General features: G+C 43.0%; 1 protein-coding gene across 1 annotated transcript; it reads right to left on the reverse strand.

The window, feature by feature from the left end:
- Window positions 1-324: 324 nt before the first annotated feature.
- On the reverse strand, window positions 325-14900 carry SLC30A10 (solute carrier family 30, member 10). Its single transcript, XM_011929449.1, has 4 exons — window positions 14050-14900; window positions 13250-13327; window positions 4271-4510; window positions 325-2004 (listed from the first exon to the last, which is right to left on the reverse strand). The coding sequence occupies exons 1-4, from the start codon at window positions 14687-14689 to the stop codon at window positions 1505-1507; spliced, it is 1458 nt and encodes a 485-aa protein (XP_011784839.1). The 5' UTR covers window positions 14690-14900; the 3' UTR covers window positions 325-1504.
- Between the last annotated feature and the right edge of the window lie 382 nt (window positions 14901-15282).

Consider the following 15282-nt stretch of genomic DNA (forward strand, 5'->3'; position numbering starts at 1 on the left):
TACTGATCATAGCTGCTTATTTGTTTTAGCCTTCAAATTCAGGACTAAGATAAATTGTTTAAATATGATGTTTGTTCTAAAAAAATTGTGGATGCTGCCTTCATTATCAACCCAGCACCTCTGATAAATCCTGTGCAGATTTTAAACAGGACTTTACACACTAAGAGATGGTTATTTTCATACAATCTTGCAGTCTAGAAAAGATGATATTAGTTGTCTAGTGATGCACCTCCCATTTTCTCATACCTGCGAGACTGTTCTGATTTAAATACTGATGCTGAACAATGTGTTAAATACATGACAGATGCTTCTCTACTACCAATATAGTTTGGTTATGGGTCTGAATCCGATTATAAAAATTTTATTTGAACTTGGTAATACGGATCAGAGACATGAAAGAAAATTTTAAGTTCCTCAAAAACACATTAAAGGCAGCAACTAAGCTAATTCTCATTTCTCCCTTGGACATCAACTTTTCCATTGAGTCACTAGTTGACAACTATAATAAATACTTTAAAATATGTCTAATTAAAGAGAAGGCAGTCAAGCTTCTTTATTTCACAAGAATTAACACTCGATGTTAAGGATTCTGCTATCCCAGGAATGCTCTTTTCTGGTAAATGCTGCATAGATCAATGCAATCGTATGAAAGAAAAGTCAAAGGACATTTGGAAAAATAAGTAAATCATTACCAAAGCACTAAATGAAAACAGCTCCAACTATACTGACTCTAAAAGACAGCTGAGTATTTGTGTCATACTTAAGGAAGCTGAAATATTCCCTCACTTCCATGTGAAAAACATGTATTATATATTTAAGCATTTGAAACATTCTATAGCCACAATTCATTTCACAGCAGAAAGTAAACATTAGTTTTCTCTCACCTCACAAAAATGTAGAGATGGCCAAAACCCCCCTACTAATCTTTACCTCCTCTAGAATGTTCTGAGAATATTTTCTACCATAATAGTTACTCATTTTATATTTATCCAAAAATGAATCAAAGAAAAAAGATACTTCTTCAGTGCCAGAAATATTTAACTTGTCTCTTTTATGATCGTTAAGGGGAAAGGGAAAAATACACCTATTGTGGTACTTTAGTTTTTTGAATGTATTTAAGCTATGATCTCACCTGAACATTAGCTAGAAGTTCTAATCAGTTTAGAAACAAGAACTTCTTTGAACACTGTATCCGCAGCTATTGAGCCCCAGTCCCAGACTTCAGTGTCCCTGATATATACGCTAGTGCAGTTTGCTTTAGAAAATGCATGTTCAAGCTGAAACAGTCAAAGAGCAGCATGAGACACCCAGGGGAATGGAAAGGGGTTACATAAAAATTCACAGACACGTTTAACTAAAATCCCTAACAGCCAACCCCTAGTGAACACAGAGCATGCACGCTGCAAGTCCGGTCTGAGCCTACAACCCGGAAAGTTCTTTTTATGAGCCAAGATGGTGGCTCCAAAGTGCCTCGCCTATACGGTCTGATTATGTGGGTACCAGATTAAAAATGAGTGCTGTTGACATAACATTGGTCCTCCTGAGTTTTGTTAAGAGTTTGTCCGTGGTCACTCAGACAGCCGTCCAAAGACACTTCAATAGCCACTCCTCTTGTGTCTCTTCTACTGAGGCCATCACTTCCGTATGTGTGTAGGGAGGGCCCGCCATTGTGCTCAGCGCAGCCATTGACGTGGGCCAGAGGCAGTGCCCCGGGGGGACAACACAGCTGCTTAGCACAGCCCTTGGAGATGCAGGGTGAGTTGCAGAGCAATAGTAAGTCCTTCTGCTCCAGGGATTCCTTCAAGTCCACATTTTCAAACTGGATGGTCACATTGTGGATTCCCGCACCGTGGAAGATTTCTCGAATTTTTGTGCTGGCATCTTGATATCCCCTGTCCTTAGGATACTTGATGTGTAGGGTGGCAATAATCTTTCCGCTTACAAGTTCCCAGATGTGCACTTCATGTACACTGCTAATTCCGGGCACAGCAGAGAGTTTGCTCACTATAACAGAGAAGAGCAAACAAAAGCCAAGGTGAGTGCTGCATCTGAAACATGGAACTACGGGAGGGATATGGTCCCGTCAAGCGTTCTCACCAAAATGGCTGCATACTTACTAAGAACAGCAGGAAGAAATTAGTTCTACCACTCTGGGTCCATTTGCCCTTAACCTTCTTTCTCCACACATTATTAGCCCATACAAAGTCATTTAAGAAAATAAGTCTAACAACGACAAGAAATAAGTCCCCAGGGTTGCTGAGTATACAAGGGAATGGACACTTGAATGAACTTCCCATAGTAGTATAAAGTGCAATGCCTTTTCTTAAAAGGGATGATTTGGCAACATGAATCAAAAAAACCTTTACTAGCAATTCTAGTGCTAAAAGTTTAACCTAAAAGAAATAACCAAATATTTATGTACAAGAATGGTTTGGACAATGCTCCTTGTATTCATTAAAAAGATGGAACCAACAAGGAAATAGTTAAATCAATTATGTAATGGAATAAGATATAGTTGTTTAAAAGTAAGTTGCATATTTAAGGATATGAGAAAATGTACATAAGGTATTTTTAAGTGAAAAAGCAATTTGCTAAACTGTGTATATGGTATGATTTTTCTTTTTACTGCATGTAGAAGAAAATATTAACAGTGGTAGTTTCCACAATCAAATTATGAGAGATTTCTGTTTTCTCATTTAGGCTCCTCTGTATTTTCTATACTTTCCAAAATGAGTATGTATTTAGAGAAATGGTATTCAATACTGATTTGAGCAAAGGCTCTGCAGCCAGCTAGTATGAATCCCAGTTTAGACATTTACTAACTGCATGACGTTAGACAATTACCTAACCTCTTTGTGCCTCAGTTTCCTTATCTGTATAATAGAAATGATAATAGTAACTTTTTGTATTATTTTAAGGATTAAAATACATTATTATAAGTAAAGTACTTAGAACACTTACATTTCTAGCATGTAGTAAATGCTATGAAAATATTGCTATTGTTATTACCATCTCGTGGGGTTTTTTTGGTTTTTTAGAGACAGAGAGTCTTGCCCTGTCTCCCAGGCTAGAGTGCAGTGTCATGTTTATGGCTCTCTGCAGCCTCAAACTCCTGGGTCCAGTGATCCTCCCACCTCAACCCACTGAGTAGCTGGGACCACAGGCACACATTACAACCTTTACTTTTTTTATTTATTTATAAAAAATAATTTTTTATTTTTGTAAAAATGAGGTCTTACTATGTTGCCCAGGCTGGTCTTGAACTCCTGGTCTTATGCAATCCTTCCCCTTCAGCCTCCCAAAGTGGTGAGATTACAGGCGTGAGGCACAACAAGTAACCCTCTATTGTTAAAAATATCTGTTTTTAAATATATCACTTTATTAAAAACATATCCAGTATATATCACAAATTTCTTTGTATATGTTTATCTTATTTCCTCAATTGGGAAACGAACTAGCTCCTGGGAAGGCAAAGGCAATGCTGTATGTCTGCTCCTCTGTCTCCTTCCCTCTCCCACCACCTACTCTGCCTGCAGCTCTGGGCAGTGCTGTGAGAGACACAGTGACTTGCATGCCCGCATTAACTAGAAAGTAGGGTCTAGAATATGAATGATTTGTGTTTTTAGAATAAGGAAAATAAAATAAAGTTCCTGGCAGAAATGGCCTTATTTGGATTAAAATAAATCTTTGAAATGAAAGTAAGTAGCCCCGGAATAGGTATTATCCAAGCATTGCATTTTTGTTTTGTTTTGTTTTGAGTCAGAGTCTCACTCTGTTACCCAGGCTAGAGTGCAGTGGTGCAATTTCGGCTCCCTGCAACCTCCACCTCCTGGGTTCAAGCGATTTTCCTGCCTCAGCCTTCTGAGGAGCTGGGACTACAGGTGCATGCTACCACACCCGGCTAATTTTTTGTATTTTTAGTAGAGACAGGGTTTCACTATGTTGGTCAGGCTGGTCTCAAACTCCTGACCTCAGGTGATCCACTCGACTTGGCCTCCCAGAGTGCTGGGATTACAGGCATGAGCCACCACGCCCGGACCAAGCATTGCATTGCAGTTGAGTCAGAGAATCACAGATTGCAAAGGACCTTTGGTACTTGGAGCTGAGTCATCTTAATAGGCTATAAAACATATGATGATATCTCTACCACCTGGTGATTTAAGGTATTTCAGAATACATAACTCAAACACTGCTCTTAAATAATGCTTGTCCTTTGGCCTGAATAACATTAAAGTGAGAGTGGTTCTGGATCAAAATTCAGTCTACTTACTCAGCTCTTCCATGTTGACTCCTTTGGGGACCATCTGCAGCAGAATGGCAGCGGTCTCCTTGATGAGCGGGAAGGCAGATGACAAAATGATAATGACCATGAGGACAGTCAGGCTGGGGTCAATGTAACACTGCCAGTTACACGGGTCCTCACTCTTCAGGGGAAGCACATAGAATATGATGGCCGTGATGACCACAACCACGGACCCCAGGGCATCTCCCATCACATGCAAAAGTACACCTGCCAGGAAGAAAGAAAGACTACTGCAGCACAGATGCAAATCTGGAAGCCACGTGACACTCATTGGCTTGGATTTCCAGGTATACGAATATCTGTTACCATTTGGAGTTTTTTGGTTTTTGTTTTGGTTAGAGCAGTAGGATGAATCAAAATAATGGCAACTACTTCTTAGGAAACAAAACCCCAGGTCACCAGCTCAGGACTCAGAGTACCTTGGAAGAGCAACAGCCTAGGAAGATTCTGACATGTAGGAAGAATGCCTGTGCCATCTCACCGGGCCACATCGCTACCGCTCACCACCTATCAAAGGGCACCAAGCTGGAAAACAGAGGCTGTGCAAATGATTTCTTTTTCTTTTAGACAAGTATCTGTGCTTTACATTATTTTAAACATGTTTAAGGGGAGAGGGAACAAGTTGTATTAAGAGAGTCTTTAAAACAAATTGCCATTTTCCTACCTTGATCCGCTTTCCCCTTTCCCTGTAAGGATTTACCTACTTTGTTTTTAGTCTGTGGTCATTTAAATGGCATTTGGTTTAAGAGATGCCCAAGAACAGGGACTCCAGCAACATTTCCATTGCGTAAACAGTCATTTATCACAATAAAATAAAATTAAAATTCTACAGATAATACTAAAAATTGTGGGTGCCTTTAATTAAGGGAATTGTTTCTAAAGATACTGATTATGATATAGAACATATTCATTCCTCAGCAAAGATTTGAGTGCCCAATTGTTAGCGAAAGACTAAATTGGGATTTAGTAAGTAAATTAGGTAAAAATTTGGTCAGAAAAATTATAAAATATAAACACAAAGTTTTGGGTTTTGGTTTTGGGGGGTTTTGTTTGTTTTTACAGAAAGCAACATCAGAATCTTGCAATTCAAAGTATAGTTTGCAAACCAGTAGCATCAGCATCACCTATGAGCTTGTTAGAAATACCGCATCTCAGGCCCCACCTCAGATCTGTAGAATCTGAACCTGCATTTTAAAAAGATGCCCAGATGAGGCCAGGTGCGGTGACTCACTCCTGTATTCCCAGCACTTTGGGAGGCCAAGGCAGGTAGATCATCTGAAGTCAGGAATTCAAGACAGCCTGGCCAATATGGTGAAACCCTATCTCTACTAAAAATACAAAAAATCAGCTAGGTATTGTGAGGGCACCTGTAATCCCAGCTACTCAGAAGGCTGAGGCAGAAGAATCACTTGAACCCAGGAGGCGGAGGTTGCAGTGAGCCAAGATAGTGCCATTGTACTCCAGCCTGGGCAACAAGAGTGAAACTCTGTCTCAGAAAAAAAAAACAAAAAACAAAAATGCCCAGATGATTGGAATGCACATACTAGTTTCCAAAGCACTGCTCTAGAAGAAAGCATATATGTTAAGAAAGGTCGGCTTTGTCTCTCCATGTATTCCACAGACTTATGCAGTAGAATTAATAATAATCCAAATTACTAACAACTTACTCATGGCTAAGACTAAACAGTCTCACTTGGAAGGTGCTTTAATTGAGCTAATTCCTCCTCTTGGCAACACCTCCACAATTCTAAATAACATCATAGGTAAAATGGCATTCTGTGAACACTAAATGTAATTTGAGGCAATTGCCTCAAATTTTCCCCAAAAACTACAGGAATAAAAAGAATTCCCATATGTCCTTTTGACTGAGTGTTTACTTATGATAATAAGATCTTGATTCAGTATATACATTAACATTCCCATTTTCTAATGCTGTGCTCCTTTCTCACAACACCCCACCCCCAAAGGAGCTTTTAACTCCCCAGTCCCTGTCCTGAACCACCGAAGGGAAACTCAAAAATACTTTGTTCCACTACAAGGAGCTATGAATCGAAGCTTTAACTTGCTTCAGGACAGTACAAAATGCTACCATAAAAATATGAAAGCCTAATATTTCCTATACACATGTGATATCATGTTTACTGCGTGAGACAGTTTTTTATTCTCTGATTGTCTCATACATGTTAGATCCATTTCCTCCATAAGCAACATGAGGATCAGGGTCATACTCCAAATTGCCTTTGTTTATATAATAGCAATGTAGGCATTCAATAAAAAGTAGCTTCTGGTTGATTGTCATAACTCCTATGTCATACAGTAACTCTTGTCTTTAATAATAATAACTATTATTCTTGTTATACTAACTAACACATATGCTCCAGGCGTTAAGTGTGTTATACTTACCCATTACATCCTTTTAAGGACTGTAAAGTGGTTACCCTTGTGAAAATAAATAATGCAAAATCTAAGCTGTTGGAACTCAAAAGTATTTTGAGCCTTCAAGGAATGTGAATTACAGGGCCTGAGCTACGTGACAGGCAACTGTAAGCTGTTGTATGTGTGAATTCAGTCTTTTTCCCTACCTGCATTGCTCTGTAAAATGTTGTAAATGGCAAAGGGCCCCAGGGAAGACCCCCTTCTCTCTTACTATTGATTTTCATCCTCCCTCTTACCTTTTCCATACAAGACACCATGGCTATCACAGTCCCTTAATATGGAATGTTAAATACACTCTTTTAAGTTGGAAAGGAAATGAAAACCAGCTATAAAGAAAACAAGCCACTTGGAAAAGAAAACAAATTGTAGCTAATTTTTTTAACTCCTAAACCAGGCTTGTATACAAAATGTTGTAACCCTGCTAAATTTCTTTGTCTTATATATAAGCAAGAATTTGGCTTTTAACTTTGGAACCCTATCCCCATTTCTCTGGAGTGATGAGTCCCGGAATGGCCATTGCCAGCTTTTCACTTGAATAAACTCTTGAAAATTGGAATCTGATCCTTTTGATTATTTCTGGCTGGTACTGTCTTCATTTTACAAATGAGGAAACTAAGGCACAGAATACCTAAGTAACTTGTCCAAAATCACACAACTAAAAAGTGTTAACTGGAGATGTCAATCTGGGTAGTCTGACCAGAGATCTGCTGTGCATCCTGCCTCATGTAAGTTCTACAATTCAATTTCAGCTTTTCCTTCTGAGAAATCCCACTGTTACTCCCTAAGAATTACATAAAATAGTAACTTTCAAACTTGTTTTTCCCATAATCCACAGTAAGAATTATGTTTTGCATCCTAGCACAGAGATACCAATTGAAACAAATAATTCATGGGAAAGCAAAATTCATCCTTATATATGATTTCTTACTATTATCTATTCTATTTCATTCTATTATAATTAATTTTCTACTAAACTAATTTTAGGCCCCAAATTGTCACGGCCTTCAGTTTGAAAAACTCTTTAGGCCGGGCGCGGTGGCTCAAGCCTGTAATCCCAGCACTTTGGGAGGCCGAGACGGGGGGATCATGAGGTCAGGAGATCGAGACCATCCTGGCTAACACGGTGAAACCCCATCTCTACTAAAAAGATACAAAAAACTAGCCGGGCGAGGTGGCGGGCGCCTGTAGTCCCAGCTACCCGGGAGGCTGAGGCAGGAGAATTGCGTGAACCCGGGAGGCAGAGCTTGCAGTGAGCTGAGATCCGGCCACTGCACTCCAGCCTGGGCGACAGAGCCAGACTCCATCTCAAAAAAAAAAAAAAAAAAAGAAAGAAAAACTGTTTAAAGCAGCATCCACTCAATTCCTGACATTTAATAATGCAATGTGTCTTCTAGCTGCCCATGAAAAGATGAAGAAGTCCTGGTCATGACCATTAACTACAGTGCACTGGCAAAATTCTGTGGGGTGTCTGTGAGTGTGTAAGAGAGAGAGAGAGACAGAGACCGAGAGACATAGAGAGAGACCGAGAGAGAGAGAGAGACTGAGAGAGAGAAAAAATGGGGTCTCCCTCTGTCACCCAGGCTGGAGTACAGTGGCACAATCATAGCTCACTCCAACTTTGAACTCTTGGGCTCGAATGATCCTCCCATCTCAGCCTCCCAAGTATCTAGGACTACAGGTGCTTGCCACTGCACAAGTTAATTTTTTTACTTTTTAAAAGAATTTTTTTATCTTTTTTTTTTTTTTTTTTTTTTTTTTTTTGCAGAGACAGGGGTTTGCTGTGTTACCTGGGCTGGTCTCAAACTCCTGGCCTCAAGTAATCCTCTCGCCTCAGCCTCTCAAAATGGAAAATTCTGAGATAAATACATGGATAACCTCCTCAGCGAGGAAAAGAGTCTCCTGTGATGAGAAATCTAAAGAAAGTCTTGTTGAGAAGTAGGTAATTTTGGCAGGCCTCTGGAGAGGAGGCAGACTTCAATAGGCAACCACAGGAGAAGGTATTTCAGACAGAAACACCACGGGAGACTCATAGGAAACTGCAAATAGAGGACGTGCTCGTGGGGCAACACCAGAGGCTGATGCGCTAAATTTGTACTCACAGACCCTGACGCTGTTGCTATGAGCCATGGACCTTAGGAAAGTCAACCTCTTTGAGGAGCAAGATTCTCATCTGTGAAATGTGGTAGTAATAATATCTGCCTCACCTCCCTCAGAGGCTAGTTCTGTAGATTATGTAAACAAATGTCTGAAAACCCTCTGAGAATGACCAAGAGGTGAAGATAATGATAACGGGCACCATTTGTTGAGTGGGTCCTCTGTGCAGAAAGTTCTAACCACCCATGTGATCCGCACAACACAGTGATGTTGGTCGTATTAGCTCCATCACATAGATGAGGGGGCTGAACATTAAAGAGATTAAGTTCCTTGCCCAAGGTCACCTAGCTAGGAAAGGCGAGAGGCAGAACGCAAACCAAATCTGCCTGATCACAGGGTCTAAGCTCTCCTCACCTCACTACAGATGTACATTAAATGTTGATGGCTATGCAGGGAGACAGTGAAGAGCTGAAGGGGGAGGTGAGGCCATGAAGGGGTGAAGGGAAGGGCAGAAACGTCTAGAAAGGAGTATTGGCATGGAACAGCAAGCTCTTGAATGTCAGCAGTGTTTAGACCATATCCTGCATGCAGTAAAGGCTTTGAGCGGGCTCCGACGTGATCACATCTATGATTCAGAAAGATAAATCTGGCAGCATGATCTGAGACACAAAGAGCACCACTTAGTAGACAACTCAATCACCCGATTATCACAATGCTCTCAAGGTAGCTTTGCAAAGACAGCAAACCTCTGTACTTGGCCCTCATTTGCTGCCTTTAGATTAAAACAAAACCCCCCAAAAACTGGCATATAACATAAATTGGCAATTTGACACAAGTTGAAATCTGATGTGCCCTAGCACTTAGGAAAGCCATCAGTGCTGTTGAATTTGTTGAATGACTGGAAATAGTGCATTTGCACTGGACAAATGGTAATGAAAAAATGAGATCTTTCTTATTGGAAAAAAGTAAGAATCACAAAGAAACATCTCATCAAAGGGGATTTCTTTTCAAGGGATGTCAAGATGGCTATTCATCTATTTATGTTTATACTAAACTTTAAAAAACTAATTGTCTTTCTGACGTATTGTTACAACATTTTTAATATATCATGTCTGATACTATTAAATAAAATTGACCACTACAAAGCACATTGATGAGAATTTTAAGAGGATTGTGTTTTTACCATACTTTACAGTAGAAGACAGAGTGTGTTCCTTAGAACTCATTTTTTTGCCGGGCACAGTGGCTCACGCCTATAATCCTAGCACTTTGGGAGGCCGAGGCAGGCAGATTACCTGAGGTTGGGAGTTCAAGACCAGCCTGGCCAACATGGCAAACCCTGTCTCTACTAAAAATACAAAAAAAAAAAAAAAAAAGAATTAGCCGGGTGAAGTGGCATGCATCTGTAATCCCAGCTACTCTGTAGGCTGAGGCAGGAGAATCGCTTGAACCTGGGAGGCGGTTTGCGTTGAGTCGAGATCACGACACTACACTCCAGCCTGGACTACAGAGTGAGACTTTGTCTCAAAAAAACAAAAGAACTCATTTTTTTTATTCCCACTGGAATAAGAGAAACGGTAAAGAAAATGAAGAAATTGTTTTTATTCACAGAGATCCCCATAGGCTGCTTCCTCTGCAGATCTGGAGACTGGGACACAGTCCTGCTTTCTAAAGCAGTTGCTTAAATGCTAGAAATGTAATCATTCAGTGGACTATGTACTAGAGAAGCAAGCCCTCCCTGTCTGGAGTCTAGAGGCAATGTGTGATCATGGAAAGGGCCAGATATGTGATGTAGGAGCCCAGGATTCCAGCCTTGTCTCTGCTTCAGCTGTGGTGACTTGGGGAAGTCATCAAACTCTCTGCACCCTGCTTCCTCATCTGTGAAGTGAAAAGTCCATTTTCCCTAAGGTCCTTCCAGTTCTACCATTCTGTGATCCTTCCCTGAACTGTGGCTCCAAGATAAGAACACAGCACCAAAGGGGAGGCCAGCTTCACACTTAGCTGGGAATATGGAAAGGCTCCTATTAGCCACAGCTTGTCAAAAGCAGCAGGAATGATCTCAGCTAACACGGAAGCACTGCGGGTTGAGCCCAGCAGTTCCACCCACTAATTAAACGATCACCGTATCCACTCAGTAAGATTGTTGTGACTACCAGTTTACTCATTCATGAATGGTACCAGGGACAAAGTATGTACTCAATAAAAATGTTAGCTAGTTTTCCTGCTATAAGCCTAAACACTTTATATGTTTCATTTATTTCAAAGCAATCCCATAAGGTGTGGGTACCGTTATTATCCTCATTTTAAAGATGAGGGGATTGGAGGCTTAGAGAGGTTCAATAACTTGCCCCAAAGTCACATGGTTCTTAAGTGGCAGAGCCATGATTCACACTCAGGCAGTTTGAAGCCAAATCCCAATCTTTCAACCACTGCACTGTTCACCTCTATCAGCAGCTACAGGTGCACTGGTGTCAGTTCCTGTAAACCAAGGGCCCAGCCAGGTATAGCAAGGCATTCTGCTACTGACATTTTTCTACCAAGAAACTTCAATAGCTTAGGACTAAAATTTGGCAAATTCATACGAGTTTCCCAAACAAGATCACTATATCTTCGAGGGCCTACTCTTCTTCTTTGCTTCAATCCACCTACCTATTCTCTTTCTCAACTTTGTAACGTAAGAATGAGGATAGTTGGCCGGGTACAGTGGCTCATACCTGTAATCCAGGGCTGCTGAGGTGGGCAGATTGCCTGAGGTCAGGAGTTCGAGACCAGCCTGGCCAACAAGGTGAAACCCCGTTTCTGCTAAAAATACAAAAATCAGCCAGGCGTGGTGGTGCGCACCTGTAATCCCAGCTACTTGGGAGGCTGAGACACAAGGATCACTTGAACCTGGTAGGTGGAGGTTGCAGTGAGTAGAGATGGCGCCACTGCACTCCAGCCTGGGAGACAGAGCAGGACTCCATCTCAAAGAAGGAAAAAAATGAGGATACTTAACAGAACAGGCTTTGAAAAGTTAAAGTCTCTGATGGTGAACTCCACCTTAAAAATTCTGTATGTGTGTGTGTGTGTATATATACAGAATCTAGCTCAGTCTCCCAGGCTGGAGTGCAGGGGTGCAATCTCGGCTCACTGCAACCTCCACCTCCAGAGTTCAGCAATTCTCCTGCCTCAGCCTCCTGAGTAGCTAGGATTACAGGCGCCCACCACCACGCCTGGCTAGTTTTTGTATGTTTACTAGAGATGGGGTTCCGCCATGTTGGCCAGGCTGGTCTCGAACTCCTGACCTCAGGTGATCTGCCCATTCAGCCTCCCAAAGTGCTGGGATTACAGGCGTAAGCCACCGCGCCCACCCCAATGTATATATATATTTAAACTGGACCTTAAAAAAGAAAGATAGAGGATGATGATTGTTTTTTTCATTATGGAGTATCTTTTAAAACTAAGCTCTTTCAGAGAGCAAATTCCCCTGTTGCCTTTAAATTTGTTTGATTAATTTAGAAATTTTTAGGAGCTCATATGCTATTGTTGTTATCTTCTGGATTTTCCCTGTAGGTTCACTCTGAGAATTACTTTGTAAAACAGATGCGAGACACTCAAAGTGAAGGTATCTCCAGAATTATTCATTTTTCATTATATTATTTCCATCAAAGCCCCACTTACAGGCTTTCCCCAAATCACAGGAAAGTAGAGGGTTGCTTAATTCTTGTTGGAATTCTCAAAGTCAAGACTGGGGATTAACCCCTTCTGGAATCACTCTAAAGCAAAGTCTATGCTCAAGAAGTCGGAAAGGAGAGATGTTGGCTACAATGGTGTCCAGAGAGAAACACATCTCAAAAACCCCTGGGCTGACCCTTAGTCCAGTGCTTCTGACCTTGACCACATGGTGAGAAGAATGCTAGTTAGGTGCTTGCCCTGGGCCTCACCAGAACACTTCCTTTGGTCCTGGGAGTGGAGGTTTTAGTGAGCCAACAGTCCCTTCACAAAAGCAGATTTCTGGCAGAAACAACTGATGCAATAGGGTCACTCAGCAATGCCAGATAGGGCACAACTTTGGATAGCAGCTCACCTACTCTTTTCCTACCTTTATCAAAATCAATTCAATAGGTTGCATGATTTGTTAGCAATATCCATGGACCAATAAAACCAAGTAAAGTAGTTACATAACATTGATATGTGCAGCTCTGGAGCAGGCAGTATTAGCATGGATCTAAGTGGAGCTACGATAAATCATTAGCAACCAGTTTCTCCCTCAGGATCAATGCAGTGATTACGAAAGAAAGTCAGGTCATAGTCTATGCATATAACTGGCCTACTTTCAAACACACCTTTGCTTTATTAAAAGTCAAACAGAAATGAACAGCACAGTCCATGTGTGTCATAGAAAGGGATTTCAAATAGGCCCAAAGTCAATCCTACCTCTGATATTCAGAGCTTCAGACTTTTTCTCTTTTTTCGTCACCTCTTCTGGCTCATTCTGGGTGTTGAAGGAATCACCTGCATTCAAAGAAGAAACCTTGTGTTGTGTATAAGTTCTACAAACAAACAAACAAACAAAAAAAACCAATGGACTCAAAATAAAGTTTTGTTATTTTAAATTCCTACTAGCTTAAGGGAGACTCTTCTTCTGCACACCCACAGCTCAGAACAGTACATTTTGGCATTGAAATAGCCTTGTGATCCACCTTTGGACTTCATTCACACATCCTTTCAAGTTAAAACAAAAAGAGGGCGAATCGGAGCCCACATGCAGCCCCCAAACCCGTGACACCCAAGAAGACAAATGGATGGGCAAAGAGGGAGGGAGAACAACAAAATTCAGATAGCAAGTAATGAGAGGAAGGAGGGGTTGGAGAGTGCTGCCTGTTGCCAATAATAATGACTGATTTCCAAGAAAATTGATACTCATATAGAGAGAACAGGGTAAGGGAAAAGAGGCTAGGGCTACCCAAGGATCCAGGAGAAAAAAGAAAGGATGGGGAATACGTTAAATTGGCAGAAGAGAAGCAGGACTGTAAAGGGAATGGATTTATTTTAAAAAACAGAGAGAGAGAGAAAGAAAGATAGAGAAAGAGAGAGAGAAAAAGAAAGAAAAGAAAGAGAGAAAGAAAGAAAAGAAAAGCATGCAGAAGAAAAAGAGGACGTGGGGTGAGAAGAAAGAGACTGGTGGGAGGGGGAAGGGCGGGCCAAGCGGTCCAAAGGATGCAACCGAAAGGCACCTGCTACGTTTGAGAACACGGTCGCCCCCTTCTCTCGCTTCCTTTCCACCGAGGTCTCCCGGAGGGTTACGGCCGAGTCCGAGCCTGGGGCTGTCGGGGCTGCAGCGCGCCGCGGGTCCTCCAAGCCCTGAGGCCCCCCGAAAGCGCCGGGAGCGCAGTCTTCCGCCAGCTGCTGCCGCTGTTGCAGGCGGCGACTGCGGCCCTGGCGGCAGCACGCGAACCAGGCAGCGCAGTCCTGGAAGATGAGCAGCCCCACCACGTTGACCAACAGCCCCAGGACGCCAACGATGAGCACCAGCTCGGGGTCATCGATGCGCTCGGGGCGGGCCAGGCGCAGCACGGCCTCCACGAAGATGGTGAAGCAGAGCGCGGTGAGGAAGACGGCGTTGCTCAGCGCGCCCACCACCTCGGCACGGGCGTAGCCGTAGGTGGCGCTGAAGCCCCTGGTGGGGCGCCGGGCAATGTAGCCGGCGCTCAGGCCCACGCACAGCGAGATCAGGTCGGAGAGCATGTTGAAGGAGTCGGAGAGCAGCGCGATGGAGTTGCCCAGGTAGCCGGAGACCAGCTCCGCCACGAAGAATGCGACGGTGAGCACCAGCATGAAGAGCAGCCGGCAAGTCTTGCCCGAGTAGCGGCCCATCTCGCCACAAGCCGCGGGCGCCCGGCGCCGCCCAGGGGAGCGCAGCTAGCCCCGCGCGTAGCCACAGGTGGGGGGCGCGGCGCGAATACGTGAGGTCCAGTACCCGCCTCCCAGGTTGTCTTGCCGATACTGCCCAGCCGCTTTTTATAACGCGAGGTCGAGCGCCGCCAGTCCTCACACGTCCAGAGTCTAAAGGAGTGGCAGTGGCTGTATCTGAACAGCCGGTGCGCCGCCTCCCGCGTCCCTTTTCCCCTCCCTCGCGGCCTGGGCCTGACTTGGCAGGTGGCCATGAGCCGATGTCTCTCTTTCTGGGACAGGACAGTGCAGGGAGGGGCGCTGAGGAGGAGAGGGGGCGTGTCTGGATGTCAATCTTCACAGACTCCCTCCCCATGCAGAGAAGGGATTCACCAGACAACCCGCTTCTCCTGGCCCTCAGGGTCGCCAGTGTCCTGCTGATTCAGTGATAAGGGGCTTGGCTGCTGTGGGGTGTGTTAGCTTCGGTGGACGGGAACACCTTCGAATACGTGCCCAGAGGCACCTTGCAGTGCAGATTCCATATTAATCAGGTGCAAGGCCACAGAGCACAGGCTTGA

The sequence above is a fragment of the Colobus angolensis genome, unplaced genomic scaffold (assembly GCF_000951035.1).
Source record: "Colobus angolensis palliatus isolate OR3802 unplaced genomic scaffold, Cang.pa_1.0 Scaffold81, whole genome shotgun sequence".
NCBI lineage: Eukaryota > Metazoa > Chordata > Mammalia > Primates > Cercopithecidae > Colobus > Colobus angolensis.

Coding starts and splice junctions, on each gene's coding strand:
- SLC30A10 (XM_011929449.1), bottom strand. CDS start 14,689: ATGGGCCGCTACTCGGGCAAGACTTGCCGGCTGCTCTTCATGCTGGTG. Junction 13,328..14,049: donor CGTGTTCTCAAACGTAGCAG/GTGCCTTTCGGT, acceptor CTTTGAATGCAG/GTGATTCCTTCAACACCCAG. Junction 4,511..13,249: donor TGAAGCTCTGAATATCAGAG/GTAGGATTGACT, acceptor TCTTCCTGGCAG/GTGTACTTTTGCATGTGATG.